The sequence below is a fragment of the Trichogramma pretiosum genome, unplaced genomic scaffold (genome assembly GCF_000599845.2).
Source record: "Trichogramma pretiosum strain Unisexual culture from Peru unplaced genomic scaffold, Tpre_2.0 scaffold21, whole genome shotgun sequence".
In the NCBI taxonomy this organism is placed as follows: domain Eukaryota; kingdom Metazoa; phylum Arthropoda; class Insecta; order Hymenoptera; family Trichogrammatidae; genus Trichogramma; species Trichogramma pretiosum.
The window spans coordinates 1563649-1583387 of NW_019640940.1; the positions used below are offsets into that span (position 1 = coordinate 1563649).

The 19739-nt window shown below is 44.5% G+C and overlaps 1 protein-coding gene across 1 annotated transcript; it reads left to right on the plus strand.

Moving 5' to 3' along the window:
- Positions 1 to 7907: 7907 nt before the first annotated feature.
- Positions 7908 to 9801, plus strand: LOC106659750 (tankyrase-2-like). Its single transcript, XM_014382428.1, has 2 exons — positions 7908 to 9680; positions 9790 to 9801. Exons 1-2 carry the CDS (start codon positions 7908 to 7910, stop codon positions 9799 to 9801), a joined length of 1785 nt encoding a protein of 594 aa, XP_014237914.1.
- Positions 9802 to 19739: the final 9938 nt, after the last annotated feature.

Sequence of the window (19739 nt, forward strand, 5' to 3'; positions counted from 1 at the left end):
TAAGAGACCGCTCGAGTAGCCTGGGTTCGAATCCTGGCGAAGCAAAATCGGATTCTTTCGATTGACGTTCATGAGCGACCGCTGATCACGTAGACCTCGGCCGAATGCTCTATGGCGGCGATAGCGCGGGCTCCCAGGAGAAGTTTCTCTCAGGTGCTGCAGCGCGAGTTAATTATATTAATTCCGTCTTCACGCCGTTTATAAATATACGGCTTCATCTGGAAGTTGCTATTTTCTGAACGGAGAGGATCTCCACAAAATTTTGCTACTGGAGCTGTATAATAAAAGCTCATGTCGAGCATAATTTTATTATTTATTTTTTTTTTTTTTACGACGCAGCTTCTTACGTTACAGGTTCGAGTGTGAGTTTAGCAATAAAAATAATAATAGAAATTTTCCGATTCACATTTCTTTTCTGGCGAAATAAAGACTGTTCTGATAACGACAAATGTTTCTTACCTCGGGTTATAAACGAAAAGCTGCTACACGGAAGGCTCGCTCTGCCTTCGAAAGTGAGAAACCACCCCTCTGGTCCGAAAAACAGAAGAAGAATAGAAGTGAAAAAAAAAGGAAATGAAGTTTGAAGTGAGTGCAAGAGGACGAGGCCTACATAATGTAAGCTCGAATAAAAACATCGTCGGCGCGGCGCGTAGCAGCGAAATGTCAAGAATTCGCGCGCCGCAGTCGCCGCGATGCACGAGCGGCAGCGACCAACGGTGATTCTCCGACTCCGCAACTTCTTTAGCACCAATATGTGTTGCGCTGCAACAGCAGCAGCCGCGGCAGTAGTGCTGGTGCACCTCCTATATCGGCGCATACACACACACACACAAACATATATAGGAAAGAGACAGGGCAAGATTTTATATACGTATATGTATATACAGATGCTGCAAGTTATATAGGAATGCGCGTGAGAGAGAGAGAGAGAGAGAGAGAGAGAGGGAGAAAAGCAGCGGGATCGTATATAGACTTTGAGTGGATTAAATGGAATGAATGCGGCGGGGTACACACTTATAAACACACACACACATATGCGCGCGTAGAGGTAGTAGGGATGGAATGAAGCAAAAGCAAACGATCGTTCACTATCCATACATATGTACATTTTTTGTATGTGTGCGCGGGGCCTGGAAGGGGCGCGAGGGGCAAGAGAAGTGCAATACAACATTGCTCGGCTAACGCGCGCTCTCGCTCGCACACACACAATACACACACATACAGGAGAGGAGGACTGCCGAGATATTGTGTACGCGAGTGTGCGTGATATACTATGCTAAGTGTGTGTGTGTGTGTTTGTGTCTATGTGCGCTGTCGGGAAAGAAGTTCTCCCGCACCAGCGGCAGCAGCAGCAGTCAGTCAGTCTTTCGCGGACGTCGTGTCGCGCGTTTACAGCAACACGCAGCTCGTGACATTACAACATACATAACGATAAATACGAAAATATATATACTATATACGCACTCGCGTATTGGTATGTTTATAATATACACGTACGTGAAAAGTAGTATAGTAACGTGTACATACATTTATTTATAATACGGTATCGGTGTGTACGGATTAGATTATAAAATTGCAAATTCGCGTGCAGACACGATTTCATATTATACACTCAGACACGCGCGACAAACAACACTGTGCGCGTGCAAAGTTCACGTCCGCGAAGGTGAGAAAGGGAGTAAATAAATAAATCAAAAAAAGGAGCAACAGGCCGTCGCCGAATCTGCCGCCGCCGCCGCCGCCGGTTCCGTGTATTCAGCAAGAAGACTCCGGCGTGCAGAAAAAGGAGCAGAGAGCAGCGCGTGTTTACCAAAAGTTACCGCTGCGTTGTGTTATTTAACGTGCGTGTGTATGTGTGTGCGTGCTGCGCGTGTGTTACAGAAGTGCAAAGTTGATGTCACGCGCGACGAGTATCCGTTCGTTATTATTATGTATCGCCGCTATTGAAGGATACATACGTGCCTTCAAAAAGTGACTGGTGCGCGCGTGGGATACGGATCGCAGAAAATTTCTCTCCGAATCAAAGTGCCAATTGGTGTCGTTGTCGTCGAGCAACGGTGTTATTCTCAAAAATTCAAAAACGAATCGATTCGCGTAAAGAAGAGCGAAAGAGGAGCGAATAAAATTGGGAAAAAAGAGGTACGGATACCGGCGAATCGAACGCGCTTGGGTTAACTGCAGCAGCAGCAGCAGCAGCAACACACGCTTGGCTCTCTCGTCGCGCCATATGAACATTTTCGTATTCAGGTAAGTTTTGCGCGATTTGTTTATTACCTATATGTGTATATGTACGTAATATCGGTATACGTGTACTATCCTCCCGACTGTGTTGTGTCTCTCTCGAATGCGTGGGCTTCGCGCCGCATATACACACACGCAACCTATACGACATATGCATACACACATAATATGTGTAATAGGATTTTACAAATCAAGTAACGCACAGATGTCTCGGTGTACATTCACGCGTGTCTGTTACAGCTTTTCGATGTGTGCTGGTGTAGTATATACGCGTGCGTATATAATGGCGCCGCACGTACACACATATATAATACGCTCTCGTGTCTCGGCTTGTGTGTGTGTGCATAAATTCGCGAGCGAGCGAGAGCATGGAAATATGCGACATTTCACCATTTCTCCTGCTGCTACGCACACACACAAACACACACATACGCATACGTTATATTATAACCGGAGCCGCGGCAAGGAGCAGAGCGACATACGTACATATTACAAACTCGGTTGATGGCTTTTGTACTTATCATCGTCTCTCTCTTTCTCTCGCAGCGGCAGCGGGGCTATATATAATGTGTATAATGTACACTGCACAGCAGCAGCAGCAGCAAATGCAACTGCAGCGGTGTGCATATATACGCGAGAGAGGAGAAAGCCTTTCCCGCGCGCGTAAAACCGACGACTCCGAGACTTGGCAGCAGCAGTATTATATTATACAGTGTGCATTACGGTGCAGCAGTGCAGCGGCAGCTCAGTTAGTAGTATCGTCGTCGCTCTTCTTTTCGCAACGCGCGCCGCGTTGTATTTATGCGGCCGAGCCGACGACTTCACATACGTGGTATATACCCTATATATACATGTATATATCTACTGTGTATCAATGCAACAGGTGGCTGAGCTGCTGCTGCTGCTGCTGCTGCTGCTAAAAGAAAGCAACGTGGATCGCTGGCTTTTGCGCGCACGTTTATTTATTTATTTTATTTTTTTCGGTCGCTTTTCGTTATTCGCCGCGACCCGTACAATATACGCCTGCGTGCACACACACACGCGCACATTTACGCGAGGATATAAATTCTCATTATTCTTACAGAAGGCAAAAGGCCAATTGGAAATCGGCACGATTGTTAGTAGCAGTCGCCGAGGGAGACTGCTGCAGTTCGGAGTCGCGCTGCATAGCTCGCGCCTATATATATTTTATATATATACACATCTATATACGCGTGTGTGTGTGTAACGAATGGTATGCGTTCGGTAAAACAACATGCTGCCTGCCAGAGAGAGGAGTTTTCGTTTCGCGTGAATGCCTTGGGTGCGAGCAGCGGTGGCGGCGGCGGCAGCAACGCGTTCTCGGTCAGAGCCCGCGCGTGAGAGAGACAGAGAGAGAGAGAGAGAAGGAAGAAGGAAAGGAGAAGAAGCAGAAGAAGAGGACTTGTCCTTCTCCATCTCGCTCTACTCCTTGATTCTCTCTCCTGTACTCTTTGGACTTGTATGTGTGTCTGTATATATATTTTATACCGTATATACGTATATAAATATATATATTCGTGTATATTTATTTATATATGTATGTATAGCAGTATCGATACGGAATGCCGCGCCCGAGATTTCTGCCCCTCCGCTGCCTCCCCACTCCTCCCTTTATACTCTCTCTCTCTCTCTACTTCCTTCGTCTGCCTGTCTGTCTATATATCCTTATATGTATAATATACCAGACGTATGCACGATTTCTTCGATTCAGCACATATATATAAATAAAATACTAATACCGGAGGAGTCTCGCGCGTTTTGTTTATTGGAGACACACGAGCCATGACGTGCATTATTATATTATACATATGAGCTGCGCCGGTCTCCGATTTCTCAGCTATTTACGCTTACAATTAAATCTACTAGCGAGATATTTTCTTATTACATTATCGTCTTTCTTATAGGCGACGATACGCGGCGAGTTGTGTGTGACTCTCCATAATATCTACGTGAAAAATAAAAACGATACGCTTCGTCGAGTTCAAAAATCCCCCTTTGGATAAAAAAAAGAGAGAGAGAGACGAGGAAGATTTTACGGTTTAATTGCAAAATTATCAATCGCGATCACGATCTCCCGGCGATATACTACTTTAAATATGTCTTCTCGCGGGCGAGGAGGAATCGTTTTTACTCAACTCCGTATACACATAAACTACCACATATACGCTGCTTATACGCACGAGGCTTTTTAATAATTGATGCATGCAAATTTATGACGAAACGCAAACATTATTTTGCCTCGCTTTGCCTCGGTACCCCCCCGAGTACATCACGGAGTTCGTACACTAACTCAACACACACACACACACACACACAGACGCGGAGCAGTACGCTGGTCCCGGTATTGATATATACTCTCTTGGCATACCTATATATATACGCACGCTCGTCTCTCTCGATCCTCTCGCTCCGCGGCGCGCGTATTTACCGTTCGACAGCCGCGCAACACACAGATGAGAGAATTCCTTTAAAAGCGCCAGCAGCAGCGGCGGCGGCGGCGGCGGAGGCTGTATCATTTTGGATAATCATTATATATACCGCACAGTGTATTAACCCGCATGTATATATAATACACACGGGAGCGTAGGCGGCGGTGTACACGTTGTTTCTGTTTCCTCTTTTTGATTTTTTTTCTTCTTTTTCTTCAACTCCCCCTCCCCCCTTTTTCAGCCTCGAAATCGTTATCATCCTGCACCCTGGAGCGATCGAATCAAGTAGAGAAAAAGAGAGAACGATACACGTAACGGGCACGCAGGGATTGTACGTGATCGCGCGCGCGCGCTAATTTTCGGGGGCTAATAATGCACCGCGAGGTCGTTAAAACTTCTCTCTCTCTCCCTCTCGCCTTGCATACAATTACATACCGATCGACCGTATCGTCGCGGTGAGCTCTTCTTGTTATTTTACGCTAATCGATGCATCACATATGCCTTCGACATCGAGTGACAAGCATAATATTATTAATCTGCTCGATACGTGAGCCGATATACGAACGTACTCGTGTTCTCGCATGCATAAGTTATTATTCATCGATAAAAGGCGATCCTCGTTTAATCCGAGTTCCTGCCGGGTCACGTGCGCGCGCGAGAGTTCAATTACCAGACACGCGTCGTTTTACGTTACAAGCCGTATACGATACATATATTATATATACATGTATTGTTATTAGTCGCATCTGTGCGCTCGCGAGCTCTCGTGATGTACTTATTACTGCCTCTGCTTGGACCGACAGTTTCGATACGTATACATATGTGCTTCAGTGTGTGTTGTACGCGCAATGATGCAGAAAATATTTTCGCCGAATGTCGCGCAGCAGCGGCGCCGTGCATCATGCAGTATAAAATATAATACGCATGTATAAGCTCGCTTTATCTCGCAATTAGATCTCTTCTTGCTAATATAAAACTGCCTCGCATGTGCACATTTATGATTCGCTTTACTCTCTCTCTCTCTCTCTCTCTCTCGCTCTCTCGTCGTACTTATATTAACGAGCAAGATGAAATTACATCTATGTGTTTTTCTTTTTTTTCTCATTTAATCGTGACGATGCATCAATCGCGTTGATTCAATTAGAAACTTCTCTCCCTCTCTCCGCTTTCTGCTGAATTAACGTTTTAAAATGTTGAAATGTGCTCGCCCGAGAAGGGGGAAAGAGAGCCCTTTCTTTTTACGTTGCATTTATCAAGCGTATCGTAGGCGAACACGCATAAATACGCATAGCGACACGCGCGCTCGCGAGTTGTGCACGTGCCACTCGTTAACTCCAACACGCGCGTATACTACTGCACAGGCATTTACATATATAGTGTGTTTTTGTCAGTCTGTGTGTGCGCGCGACTACCGTGTGCAGCGCGTAAAAAAAAAAAAAAGAAGAGAGAGAGAGAGAGAGAGACAAGAAAAAAAAGTACGCTTGTAATACAATATATAAACGTGCGACTGCTGTGCGCGAGAGTTCGTGCGAGTATATATGTATTCTGCACAATATATGTGTATGGATATAATGCCGCATGCGCGACCGTACAGTCGTGGGTGCATTTCTAATCTCTTACAAGCCAGATTCAATTAGCATCGCGTTTGTCTCTTTCCGCTGCGGTAACGATCGCGTATACTACATTATGCGTATATATAGATGTTATATACATACACCGAACGACGATCGCTAAATGGACGCGAGAGAGATAAGACGATCGGAATAGGATTAATTAAAAACTGGCGTGAAAAAATAATACGTCGAATTCGAGGGAGAAAACGACAAATACAAAGCACGCTGTGCAGGCGAATTTCCGAGGAATAACACGATCGCTTTTTCCGTGCCGATTGGAAACCCTTCAAGCGAGCGACGTCGGAGACGACACTGCGCACCAGTGTACCGTGCAGCACGTATATTACATACATTTACGCCTTATATATATGTATATCGAGAGACCGGGTCGTCGACGTCGCGTCGTCTGGAACAAAATCCAGGGTCGTTACATCCGGTGGCGCACATTATACATATTATATATATCATATACATGCACGTTGCAGTACGCTTGTGTGGTTTCCACATGTGTGGCTGTGTGCAGCGAGGTATATAGATGAGCTGTGTGCCGCTGCTCTCGTTGTTAAAAAAAAAAAAGAAGAGACTTTTGGCCTTGTGTAGAGTGAATATGCGTGTAGGATGTGTGTGTCTGTGTTAGTGCATGCAAAGAAACATCTGCTCTCTTGTATTTCTTCACGGGCTCGAGAGAGTGAAAAAAAGAGAGAAAAAATAACAGAGCCTTTGATTGACCCCCTCCCCCATCTTTTCGCTGCTGCTGCTGATGATGATGATGATGTTGTTGTTGCTGCCGCCTTAACGGATGCGGAGTTTGCTTAGGGGAGTGTGTATTATTATTATATTTATACCAAAAATGTATGTTGTGTGCGCTTAAGATTCGTAGCTGTCGTTCGAGTACTCTTCGCTTATACAAAACGCAAGAAACGGCTCACTTGTCTCTCGACCCCGGACGAATTGGTTGCGCGTATACAAGTATACGCCTCCTCTCTTCGCTCCGAATTTCATAATTTTTATGATAAATATTTCGTAAACGCGCAAGCGCCCGCGCACTTATCGCGTGTCTCGATTATCGACGGATTTCGATGCGAAAAAAAAGCTGTCTCGTGGATCGTTCTCCTGTTTTTTTTTTTTTTTTTTTTTTAACGTGCGTGTACCAATTTGAAAATAATAAAGTCATTCAACAATATGTAAGGAGAATTTTTGTAACATTGTAGACCCCGAAAATTTTCTCCAAGTTTTCGCGTAAGATAGATGTCAGATTTTTCCAGACGGTGCGCTAAGGTCTTATGAGCCAAAAAGTTATTATTTTTAAGGAGATTTAATTTGTTTGGGTCGAGCGACCTAAAATGTACAATTCAAACGTGGCGGCGCCGTAAGAACTAAGAAAGCCCGAGTGCATCCACTCCACGCCACTGCACATTGAGATCGTAGAGGCGCTGAAATCGCCAGTATAGTTTCGTGGCTCGAGAGCACGTGCTCTCTAAATTTCATAATAATTTTCAGTTCAGGATTAAGACGCCGTAGCGTGGACAAGAAAAGATCGCATCGTTTTTAACAAGTGTTTTTCGTGAAAAAAAATTGTGACTGTGTGTGAGTGCGCAAAATCATGAAGTGTTTTGAAATCTTCGATAAAGCACTATATTTTACCAGACGTCGTTTTCACGGATGGGTTGAACATGGGCAGTATATCGATGCATTGATAAACTGTAAAGAATCGACCATTTGGGAGGATGAAAACGATCGACTTCGATTGCTTCAAGCATTTGCTGACTTAGGCAGTGTTTATAAGGGCGCATTTTCATTCCGACGCATTTTTCGGACCGAACAAATTAAACGTCTCATCTTGGATTCCATAAACAAACAGTTTATATATCAAGGACAAATAATCATCGAATTCTTGGCCAGGAGCGGGTACAAGGACGAGCCCGAAGTTGATGAAAATGGCAGACCAGTGACACGTCGCACCACACCAATTCATCGCGCGGCTGAAAACAATCACCACGGCCTCATCCATAGTCTGTTTAAGATTTACAACAGATTTGACGTGAATTTCACCGACGAATCAGGCTACACGCACTTCCACGCGGCCTGCCAGTCCGGTTGCGAGTATGCCGTCGCGAAATTCCTCGAGCTCGGGCAAGATCCCAATTGCCTCGTGCCAGCAACAGGCGATTCACCATTGCTCTTGGCTGCGAGGTACGATCACACGAAGGTGGTAGAATGGCTGCTGAGAAGTGGCGCCCGTCCGAATTTGGCCAACGAAGATAATTTGACACCTTTGCACGCCATTTGCCGGCATGGCCAGTACGTAGACACGGCGAAGCGGTTACTCGAGATCAGCGACGAAGTCAATCGACCGGTGGAGATTAACGCCCGGGATAAGTTTGGCCAAACGCCGTTGTATTTAGCTGGGAAAAACGGTTTCGAGGAGATGTTCGCCCTTTTGCTGAGACGAGGTGCGAATCCGAACTTGGCTAACGAGCTCGGACAGACTCCTCTGCACGTTATTGCCGAGGCTCGTGAAACCCCAGATATGATGGAGCTACTTTTTCAGATCAGATCAGAGAAACGTCAGCCGGTGCGGATCGATGCCCAGGACGAATCCGGTAAAACAGCACTTCACTACGCTCTGGAGCTCCGACGCGAAAGATCTGCTGAATTCCTTTTGAAAAACGGCGCCAATCCAAGTTTAGCCGATAAGTATGGATTGACTCCTCTGCACATTATTTGCGATAAGCCTGCGCTTGCGGAAAAATTTTTTCAGATCATGACTGATCAAAATCAAATGGTGGAGGTCGATGCCCGGGACAGTTGGGGTGAAACACCACTACACTATGCTCTGAGGAGCGGTCACAAAAAGATAATCGAATCGCTACTGATGAGAGGCGCAGATCCGAATCTCTCGAGCGCAACGGGATCAACATCTTTGCACATAATTTGCGAACGACGCATGCCTAGCGATGACGATATGATGAAAACATTCTTCGAGATTACTGACGAATTGGGACTGTCGTTGAACGTCGATGCCCGGGACAAGTGGGGTTGGACACCGCTGCAATGGGCCGTCGAGAGAATTTTTCCGCATTCTGTCAATGTTCTCTTGGATCGTGGCGCCGATCTGGCAAGTTTTGTTTTTCCCGCTGAGAGTCCATTTAACAAAATATTTCAGTCGCGACTTAATTTTACTTCCGAATCGGAACTAGTCGGTCTTCTGTGCATCATCGATGATCTAGAGAACAAAGGATACGAATTGGCTCAAAGCGGCGCCCTAACGATTATGAAAGTGTTCGCCGATTTTGGGTCGTTCGCGACGACCGAGGATCTCGACAAATGGTATCACGACGACGAGAGGTTCGCGATAAAAGCGAAAAAAATTATGGTGAGTTCGAGTCTGTCGCTCTACGATTTGATCCAACTGCGACCCAGGGAGGCGGCGAAATTACTCACGCTTTTGGATTACTACGATTTCGTGTCGTATGGATTTTCAGAAATCCCTGTAAGAATGAGAATGATTTGCGCTCTGCATCTGCGCGAAATACTTTCGAGAGGATTTTTCCGGCCCTGGGCACTGGAATCTTTCGCGGCGTTGACGCACTACCGCCTGCCGATTGTCTGCTGCGAGATGATCATCGATCATCTAACGAACCAAGATTTGTATAAAATTTGCGTGGCGGCTGCAGGCCTAAGTGATGTCAAAGAAGTATCGCAATAACGATAATCATATTTTCGGCATTTTTCATCAGTTAATATTAAAAGCCAATAAACTTGAAATAAAATTGAATTAATTTATTCGCTTGCATTTTAATTTTTCGTAAAATATGTATGATCATTTTCACCCTTGTATAATGAAAAAAAATTCCAACCGCATCCAAAAAAAATCAAAATTGCCACCACCGGTGACATTTTTGAAAAATTGCAAAAAAAAACAGCACCAAAAAACTCAAAACTTTTCAATTGAAAAGATCCTCAAAAAATCCCTTTGGATACTTACATTTTACAAAAAGTCTTTTTACGTATTGTTGGGCGTGACACGATTTTTTTTCAGATTTAATAAAACTGGTCCGCACGCGTTTTTTAAAAGGCTCGTCGTTGATTACTAACTGGTACCCCTCAATGAATCGAGCTATTCCTTCAGATTCGAGTGAAAGCGATGATCGCGCATGTTTTATATTACGACGAACTTGTCGTGTGTACGTAACGCTTAAATGTGTGGGACCTTAGTGGCGATTTCGGTGGGTCGTTTTTTTTCTGAAAAATCACGCAATATACATAAAGACGCGTTGAGCCGCAGACACGCATAATCTTCATAAAATACAAATCCATCGCCACCGAATTGGCTAATTCAAACGGCAAGGAATTCTTTCTTTTTTTACACGTGGACCCCGAAGATCGTAAGCATTCATACATGGATGTTTCGTTATAATATCTGTCTCGCGTCTGTAGCGAATCTCAAGTTCAACAGCGTGTCTATCGATCGGTCTCGCGATTGTTTCCGGAATCCATAAATTTTCGATCCACTTGTGCGAACAACAAGGATCGGCGCGTACTCCATACGTTATTTCGTTATTTCGATGCTCTTCTTTTCGTCAAACGAGCCGTGTACTTGTACATATCTCGTTCAGTAAGTAAGTAAGAAGAAAAAAAATCTCGAAGAAGCATGAGACGAATCGATCGTCTATATATATATAATACAAAAATGCTCGAAAGATACGCATATACAAACGTTGCCGGCTGTCGCACTGATTGCTTAGAGATTTATCGGTTCTCTCGGCTCTTCGTTATCTCTACGCGCGCGCGCGGCTTTCGCTGTGTGCTTTTCAGAGTCGCTTTATACGTATTGGCTTAAATGTACACGTACACAATGCAACGACACACACTTTATACCGATATATCTACGTACAAATCGTGTACAGTGCACGAGGGCAATGTGTGTATGTGAGAGACCGGCAAGAGTCTCGCCTTTTTTAGGTATTACATTATATACTTGCAACACGCTTCTGCTGACTTGCCATCGGACGCGCGCTTTCGTGCAACGATCATCGTATGCCACATTGCGAACGTATCGTAATAAACGTACATAATACAACGACGCGATAAGATTGGCAAGCGCTTTCGCGCTTTATTATTTTTCTTCTTTTTTTTCCTACGATATATGCTGGTACTGCATAACGAGTGCGAGATGACGATTAAATCATAAAATAATTTTAAATTTGCAACGCAACAACAATGGCAAAAAAGGGAGAGAGAGAGAGAGTTAAACGAAAGAAATACTTTTCGCGTCGTCGTTCTCGCTCTTTTGCTGCAGTGCTCGCGACAACAACGATGACGACGACACAGTCGATGCACTTTATATACTCACGCACGCACGAGCGAACAGGTTGTTCGAGTGAAAAATTATATCGCGCGCGCGCGCATAGCGCGTTTCTCGGATACTTAATGGGTTGACCTTTTTCCATTTTTTTCATTTTTTTTTTTCATCTTGGTTTATTTCGTGTATTTTTTTTTTGCTCGCTTCTCGAGCCACGCGCGTGTTTGTTTCATTCGAGAAAAGAATGTCAATTATATCGATTTGGAGAACGCGCCGCGCGACCAAGTCGTCGACGCTAACTTTTAACAATGATACCGAATGTATTTTTCATTTTCTTTTCTGGGAACATTTCTCAAGTAGGTATACGATCGCTATTAAAACCGGATTTTTACCTCGTTGCCGCCGTCATCTCGTTTGTTCTGTCTCTCTCGCTCGATCGCATGCTCCGCATCTTTTCTCTCTCGCTCCGTCGCTCGCTCGTTGTGCGAAAAAATCGGAAACTTTTGATTTTTATTTATTCGATCCAATCGTTTCCAAATTATCCACGTGACATTGACATTTTCATCCTACACGATCGTCGTCGTCGTCCGCAGCCGGAGTGTCATTTCACATTGTACAGGCGCGATGACAGTCGCGTTAAAAATCGACCGAGTGCGTTTAACCAGCGCACCGACCCGCATTTCGTAATGTCGACGCGAATTGAACAATTTAGGTACATATAAACTTTCTAAAATGTTCATCGACGAGATCGTTTAAACGCGCTCTATTACGGCGAGGCACGCCGTTCTCCTACATAAGACATATTTGTAACAGCACGCCTTTTACGCGAAAAAAAAGCGAACTCGCTGCTCGCACGCATCTCTCTCTGTCTCGGTCTCTTTTCTCACACGCAGCAGCGGCGACGCGCGAGAGGGCACATATACACTCGAAACAGTGTGTTCCTTTTTTTTTTCAATTACACTTAATAAGTAGACACTTATTTTGGCTCGAGGAATTTTAACTGGACTACCGAACACGCGCGGTCGGAGTGTACACATTTATACGGTGAGAGCATCGTAATTTTTCGAGAGGCCTTGTACGAGAGGCAGGCTTAAATATATAGACACACACACTCACGCACTCGGAGCACATGTAACAGAGGCAGGTCACAGGCTCACGCGCGCGCGCGAGTTACGACTTTTCGAAATGATGAATTGTTCGCGCGGGGCATTACTCAAATTTATATTCCTTCGGCATATCGATGTATGTACCGATACGTCACGCGCGCGCCGCGCTTTACCCGGTGAAATACCAAAGCGGGAAATATGTTCATGTATGCACCTCTATATTATCACGGCGTGCATGAGCGATGATATTTTTAAGCGCTCGCGTGCTAAAGCTTACATAATGTGTGCACGCGCGCATACGTACACACACACGCAAACAAAAAGAAAAGAAAAGAAAAAAAGAAACAAATGTATACGTCTCTCGATGATCGTTAATGTCTTTGGTATTCGAAGCGATGAGCCGTGCGCTTAATTTCGTCGTGATTCGATCAAGTTTTTCGCGCGGCGCGACTATAATGTAGTTGCATGCCGTGTTTTGACTCATCGCTAAAACTCATTAGGCCGCTTCACCGGCGTATAATGAAGAGCTGCACTCGAGAAAGAGCTTTATCTGTTTTCCACGATGTGTATATATGTATATAATACGAATCTGAATAAGCGATCATCGATTCAATAATCGCGTGGAGGAAAACAGCTCTCCCTCGACGCGAGTGCGTGCGTGTCTCCGATAGATTATTTTCGCAATTTCTTCACCTACATTCGCCGCGCTGCACGTACATATATATATAAAATTGTCAATCTTCTATCTATATATATCCGAGCGCGACGCACTGCACATTTTCATCGCGAGTCACGACGGCGCGAAAGAAAGTCGTCGTTCTCATGGATGCAATATAATATATATGGGTCTAAAGCGCGAGGCAAGAAAACGTCGTCTTTCACTCGCATAGGCGGAATACGTTCCGCAAAACTCGAAAGTTTCTCCGCTATGTATACCTACCTACCTACTACAAGCTCTGTCGAAAGGTAACAAAAAAAAAAAGAAACAACGACAACAACAACAAAAAGAACAACAAGAGACAACCGACGCGTGTATCTCCTCGAGACAGCCGCATCGATTGCCATTTTGATTTAACATTCGCGCAATTAACTCTCGACTCGACGACTCTCTCTCTCTGTCTGGCCTATTCTCTTTTTGCGCGCAAAATTCATTATCGCTCTCGCGAGCTTATGCGTGGGTTGATAGACGATAAGAGATACGATATATAGGCATACATATATAACATTGTACGTGTGTGCGCAAGGTGTTAATAAGGTTGGCACACACGCAAACACACGGACATACGCATACACCCACGCTCGAGAGTCAAAGCGAGAGATAGAGCGAAAAAAAATATCATCATCGGGCGCGCTTTATTGCGCGATATACGTCATGTGCTTGTCGTGTCTGTGTGTATGTATATAGGTAGGAAAAAGAGTGTGCGTGCAGATGTGTCGTCGTGGGGCACAGACTGCCACGCGATGATAATAGGTATTAGTTACTTGTCGCACGTACGCTCGAATGAAGCGAACTGATTCGATTACCTGTTTTTTCGTATTTTTTTACTTTTTATTTTGTATTTTTTTATTTTTCATCGCTTTTTTCTCTCGTAGTTATCTTCTTCGCGTCGCGCGTATTCCCCCGACGCAAAAAAGTAATTTATACCAAAGTTTATCGGTGCGATACAGCCACACGTTATTATTCGTTTTTCTTTTAATTTAAAAAACCTCGAAACACGGTGGTGACATTCGGCCGTGGGTGCGTGTTCATGTGTGTGCGCGCGCGTTCGTGTGTGTGTGTGTGTGTGTAAATTAATCGCTCCAATTGGCGCGCGAGCGCGTGTCATTCATGTGCCGCTCTCGCGGTGAGCGACAATAATGGAAGAGAAAAAACGAGCAGCCAGCAGCAATAGAAGCGGACGCAAGAGCAGCTCCGTAATGATACAGCTTCGCCGGCCGCTGTACGATCCAAATGGTGAGAGTTGAAAGTTCGGTGATTTTTCTTTTCGTGTCAACGCACTCGTTACCGTATACGTATACAAGCAGGTACATCGTAGATCGACGAGTTTTTTTTTATATATGTACGTGAATTGTTCCACCGCACAGATCGCTTTCGAAGAGTCGTAAATCGCACCACTAATATAATTGCCCCGGTGTTTGATTCTTCGTCGGATATGACGCGCTCGCGATGACACTTGTCACGAGGCGTGTCGAGTATAAGCTTTAAATACACCCGATAAACCATGATTCCTCGCGGTGAAAAGGTGTGAACACGCAGGCTTACACACATATATCATGTAGCTAATTTTCCATATCTCACTGATTTCACTATGTGAGCGTCCACCCGACCCATTTTCTAAATAGCCTGGTGTATATGTATAAAAAAAAAAGAACGTCCGATACCGATACGCGTTGTAGCCGAGCTCTCCCCTTTCGCGAAACCGATTAACATCGTAAAAAAAATTTAATAAAGAGATAATCATTGAGGTGAGTGCGCGCGCGCGCGCCGCCGACTTTATATACTATACACGCATTAACTTCGATCGAAAAATATTTGAGGAATTCGGGCGACAGCTGATTGACGCGATCGCCCGCGAGGCGCATTCCAGTTATATTAAGCGAAAAAAAAAACAGCCAAGAAAATAATAACGAACGTATATAGATCGATAAGCTTGTGCGCTCGGCGTTCTCGAGTATCTGAATCAGCGCGCGCGCGAGCCCGACAGCCGCACCGGCGAGGGCGTTCGTATTTTATTCATTCGAGAGGAGGTAAAATTGCGTTCGAGTGGTTGAAATGAAAAATAAGCGCGCGTTTATTTTGAGATTAGTATGCTCGGAATGATGACGATAATGTGCTATGTCATAAGACAAACGTAAAGTGCGTACACACACACACATAAAAGCAAAGAGACACATGTGCTACATTAAGTGTTAAACATTACATGATGTCATAATGGTACTGTATCCTCTTGTAATCCCTCTCTCTCTCTCTGTCTTTTGTATCTGTGCCTGTCTCACTGTCCTCTCTGCAATATGTGTGTTTGTGTGACGCATAACAACTTCCGTTTTAGTGCCCATATATACACCTGATATATACGCGTGTGTATACAACAAGCAGCGAAGACAGGCGCGTGCGCCACCGCCGCCGCACCTGTCGCTATTTATTATGTAAGGATCGCGATAATTTGCATGCTGTATACGATCGCTGATTGATACCAGGAGAAAAGAAAGAGAGACGACGATGATGATGATGATGATGATACACGCGCTTATATCAAGCTTGAAATTATCGACGATCGCATCGGAGCTAGATTATACCATTAAAAAAGAGTACAAGAGAGAGAGAGAAGGCTGATGGATTATTCCGAAGACTTTTAAGTACATAGCCACGTGCAATCATACAGCATCGTTAGCGATTTGTGATACGCTGTAATAGCTAGGCACGTTTTTCTTTTTTCTTTTTTTTTCATTTCGTCGCGTGCATATTATACGTACGATATACATATAGGATAATGACGAGACGATAATATTTAATTTCACATATAATGTACTAACGTGAGAAATTCGTCTCTGCGGCATCGTTCGCGAGATATTTCGGCCGATCGAGCGGAAAAAGAGAGAGAGCGAGCGAGCGAGAAAAAAAATAAACACTTGTTTACGATCCGCGACTCGCTGTCTGTATATATACAAGTAATAGATGCACAAACGAGTTCGTGCGGTTCGACGTGCTTATTCATGCGCGCGCGCACCATAAGTTGTCAGTATGCCCCGCGCGCATAATATATTTCACGCTTATTACACGCGGCTAACGTCGTTATTTATTACTGTCTTTTTATATACACACACACACAGATCTCGAAGAAACGAATTAATTTCTTTTCCAAAATGTGAAGGAATAATACGAGGCGCGCATTCCGATCGTGCGTCGTATATATAATAAAATTATACGTCGCGCGCGTGTGTATAGAGAACTCGATTGCAAATCATCGGCTTTTCGTTGCGACGAAAAAAAAAAGCAACGAAAGAAACAAATATATAAAATAGCCAAGTTATTGTTTGTGTATCTCTCTCTGTCTCCCTCCTCGCGTCGCTGAAAATCTCGCCGTTGCAAATGTGCGCAGCGCGTCAAATCTTAATCTACGCGAGCCGCTTATAATCCTCGAGAGTTGCACAATAACAATTTATAGATAGTGTTGTTGTATTAAGCACATATTGTGTCGAGTGTGCATGCACGCGCGCGCCCGCGAGTAAACAAGAATGCGAGCGCTCGATGATAAACGGCGACGGCTTTTAATTCATTTTATATTTTTTTCTAATTATACGAGCGAGGAAAATTTCTTTGTCTTTCCCTCTCTCTCTCTCTCTCTCTCTCTCACTTGGCATTAGCTCCAATCAGCTCCGGTACCGTGCTCTCTTTCGAAAAAGAAAGAAAAGCTCGCCTTTTTTCCACACGAGGTTTCATCACATTAACATGCATACGTTACAAGGGATTATGTACATTTTTCCTCGTGTGCAGCGTGGCACGCGCGCTTTTGCGCTTAAAATTTCTGCTCGCGTACGTATATACAATATTACATACGTGCACCTATATACACACACAAAACGGTACCTCGCTGTATGTATATATGTATACGTGCGCACGCTGCACTGCACGTATTTTACAGGAAAAGAAAAGCCGGCACCTGTATGCGAAAGCCAGCTCGCGAGGAGTTCGTGTGCGGCGCTATATATATACAGCGACGTGCGCTTGCATATATACGTATACGTACAATATAATGTGTATGTATGTATGTACGTACACGAGACGAGGAATGCATTTAATATACATATATGTACAGCGCGCGGGCAGGTAGCAAAGGCAGCAGCAGCGGTGAGGCCTCCTCTCTCTCTAGTAACTGACCGAAGAATCTCCACGCTATGCTTAGGTATATATAGGCGCGCGCGCCTTCGAGTATCCGTAATACGATTTTATCGAGAAAGTGCAACGCGCAAAGCGAGCGACCTATGCACGCTCAACGTTCTGTGTGTGTGTGTGCGTTGTGTATACTTATATACTTGTAATATTTATGAAAATCTCGTTTAGTCGTTAACCTTTATTTTTTCTCTTTTTGCCTGTGTATAAGCGCCGAAGAAAATATTATAATAACGATATACTAACGCGTGTGCAAGTATTTTCTCTTTCTCCGCGTCCGTCTGACTGCACGTCTGCTGCACGCCGAGCGCGTTGAGTTGCGCAACCTGGCAGCAGCAGCGGTGTAGTACGTCTCGTCACCCGCGCGAGCGTGCATGCGATATTATGTTATGCACGCGCGTGCATTTACCCGCGAGTTTCTTTTCTTCTTCTGCTGCTGCTGTTGTTGTTGTAGCTGTTATACTGCTCCGCACTTGTCTCTTATTATTAAAATTGCCTTTTGAATTTTAATTATTCCTCCTATATACGTTGCCTTCTGTATCGGCGAAGCATATATACATACGCGTTACACACACTTAGACACGGGTCGTAAAATAAATTTTCATTAAGAGCAATCAACGACGCGCGATTCTCGTGTGCGCGAGCGCGTATTATTATATGATCGTTCGAGCTACTACCACTGCTGCTGCTGCTGCTGCAGAATATGGCTAGGCATTCGAACGTTATAAAAAAAAAAAAAATGATATAGTATATCATACGTATGCACGTACAAGTGCACAACCCGGAGTACATGGGCGCATCGTGCGTTAAAAAAACCTGGCGATACAATCATCATCATCATCATCATCATCGCCGCATCGTTGGCTATAGTTAAAAACTTGCGATTCGTATACTAGAGCGAAAGTATCATATACGAACGTTACGCTGCCTGTGCAATATATATTTTACGTCTCGCGAACGAAACAAAAATATCCGTGAACTTTCTAGCTTAAATTTTTTGTTATTTCTCGAAGCCTGCACCGTATATGCACCGTAAGCTTGCGCAGAGACTCGTATTATATATACATAATAATCATCGATATATCGTTGTACAGCGTTTAACGGTCCACGCTTACGGATCGGTATTAGGTATTATCGGTATATGCAGCGCTGTAGCGCGGTGCACTCCTTTTTCCCGCCTAGTGCGCGTATACAAGTTATCCCCAATATTTCGCGTATATGTATGCACGATAATAAAGCGATGCTTTATTTAAGCCTGGCAAAAACAGCTGTTTTTATAACTATATAGGAAAAAAAAGGTATACAAGAATATAAAGAATCGCGAGTGGCATTTGGCTCGTCGCATCTGGCGCACACACGTACCGTGCGTGTAAATGCACAAAATATACGTCGTATACGAAGAGTATCGTATTTTCTCTTCTTCTCCGCGGCATACGCTGCAAAGTCTTTCTCTCTCTTTCGCGCGAGAGGTATTAATGTGCGTGCAGTCGCGTTTTTTTGCGATCGCGCTCGCGCGCAAGCCGAGCGCAGCGATGCGACGCGGGCGTGGCGCAGCGCGGCTAGCTTTGCCGCGCGCGCTCCGGCTTATCTTCCTTCTTCCTTCTCCTTCTCTACTCCGCGCCTCCTTTTCTCGCTTCTTCTTCTTCTTCTCCGTTTTCTTCCTTTGCTCTTATATTCTTCGGAGGCTCGCTCTTATCACGCGTATATTACGCTGCTACTTGCAACTTATGATTTTTCGCGCGTAAATCCCCGCGTCTCCGTTTCTGCATATTATTATATTTGGCTCGCAAACGATGAAGTTTAACGAGCTCGCACAACGGTATTGTTGCAGGCGCGTATATATATTCGAAAAAGGGTTCGAATCGGCGCGTGTCGACCGGTACGCTTGCCCTCTTGTATGTGTGTGTACGAAGAAAGTTAAACTTAGAAAGTTTTCCTGCGACTTTGCCGCGGCGGCGCTGCATTTATGTCGGTGCACGCGGTTTGTACGTGCAAAAGCGCGCTTCCTGCGCGCCCGAGAGCTGGGGGCGTAATTGTAAAAATACATTTTACAACATATATACGTATACTGTTATTTCAATTTGTCGACGTTACGACCGATCTAACTCCTGGATTGTTTCTTTTATTTTCAGA

Bases quoted from the DNA above. Each gene is read 5' to 3' on its own strand.
- LOC106659750 (XM_014382428.1), top strand. From the start codon at position 7,908: ATGAAGTGTTTTGAAATCTTCGATAAAGCACTATATTTTACCAGACGT.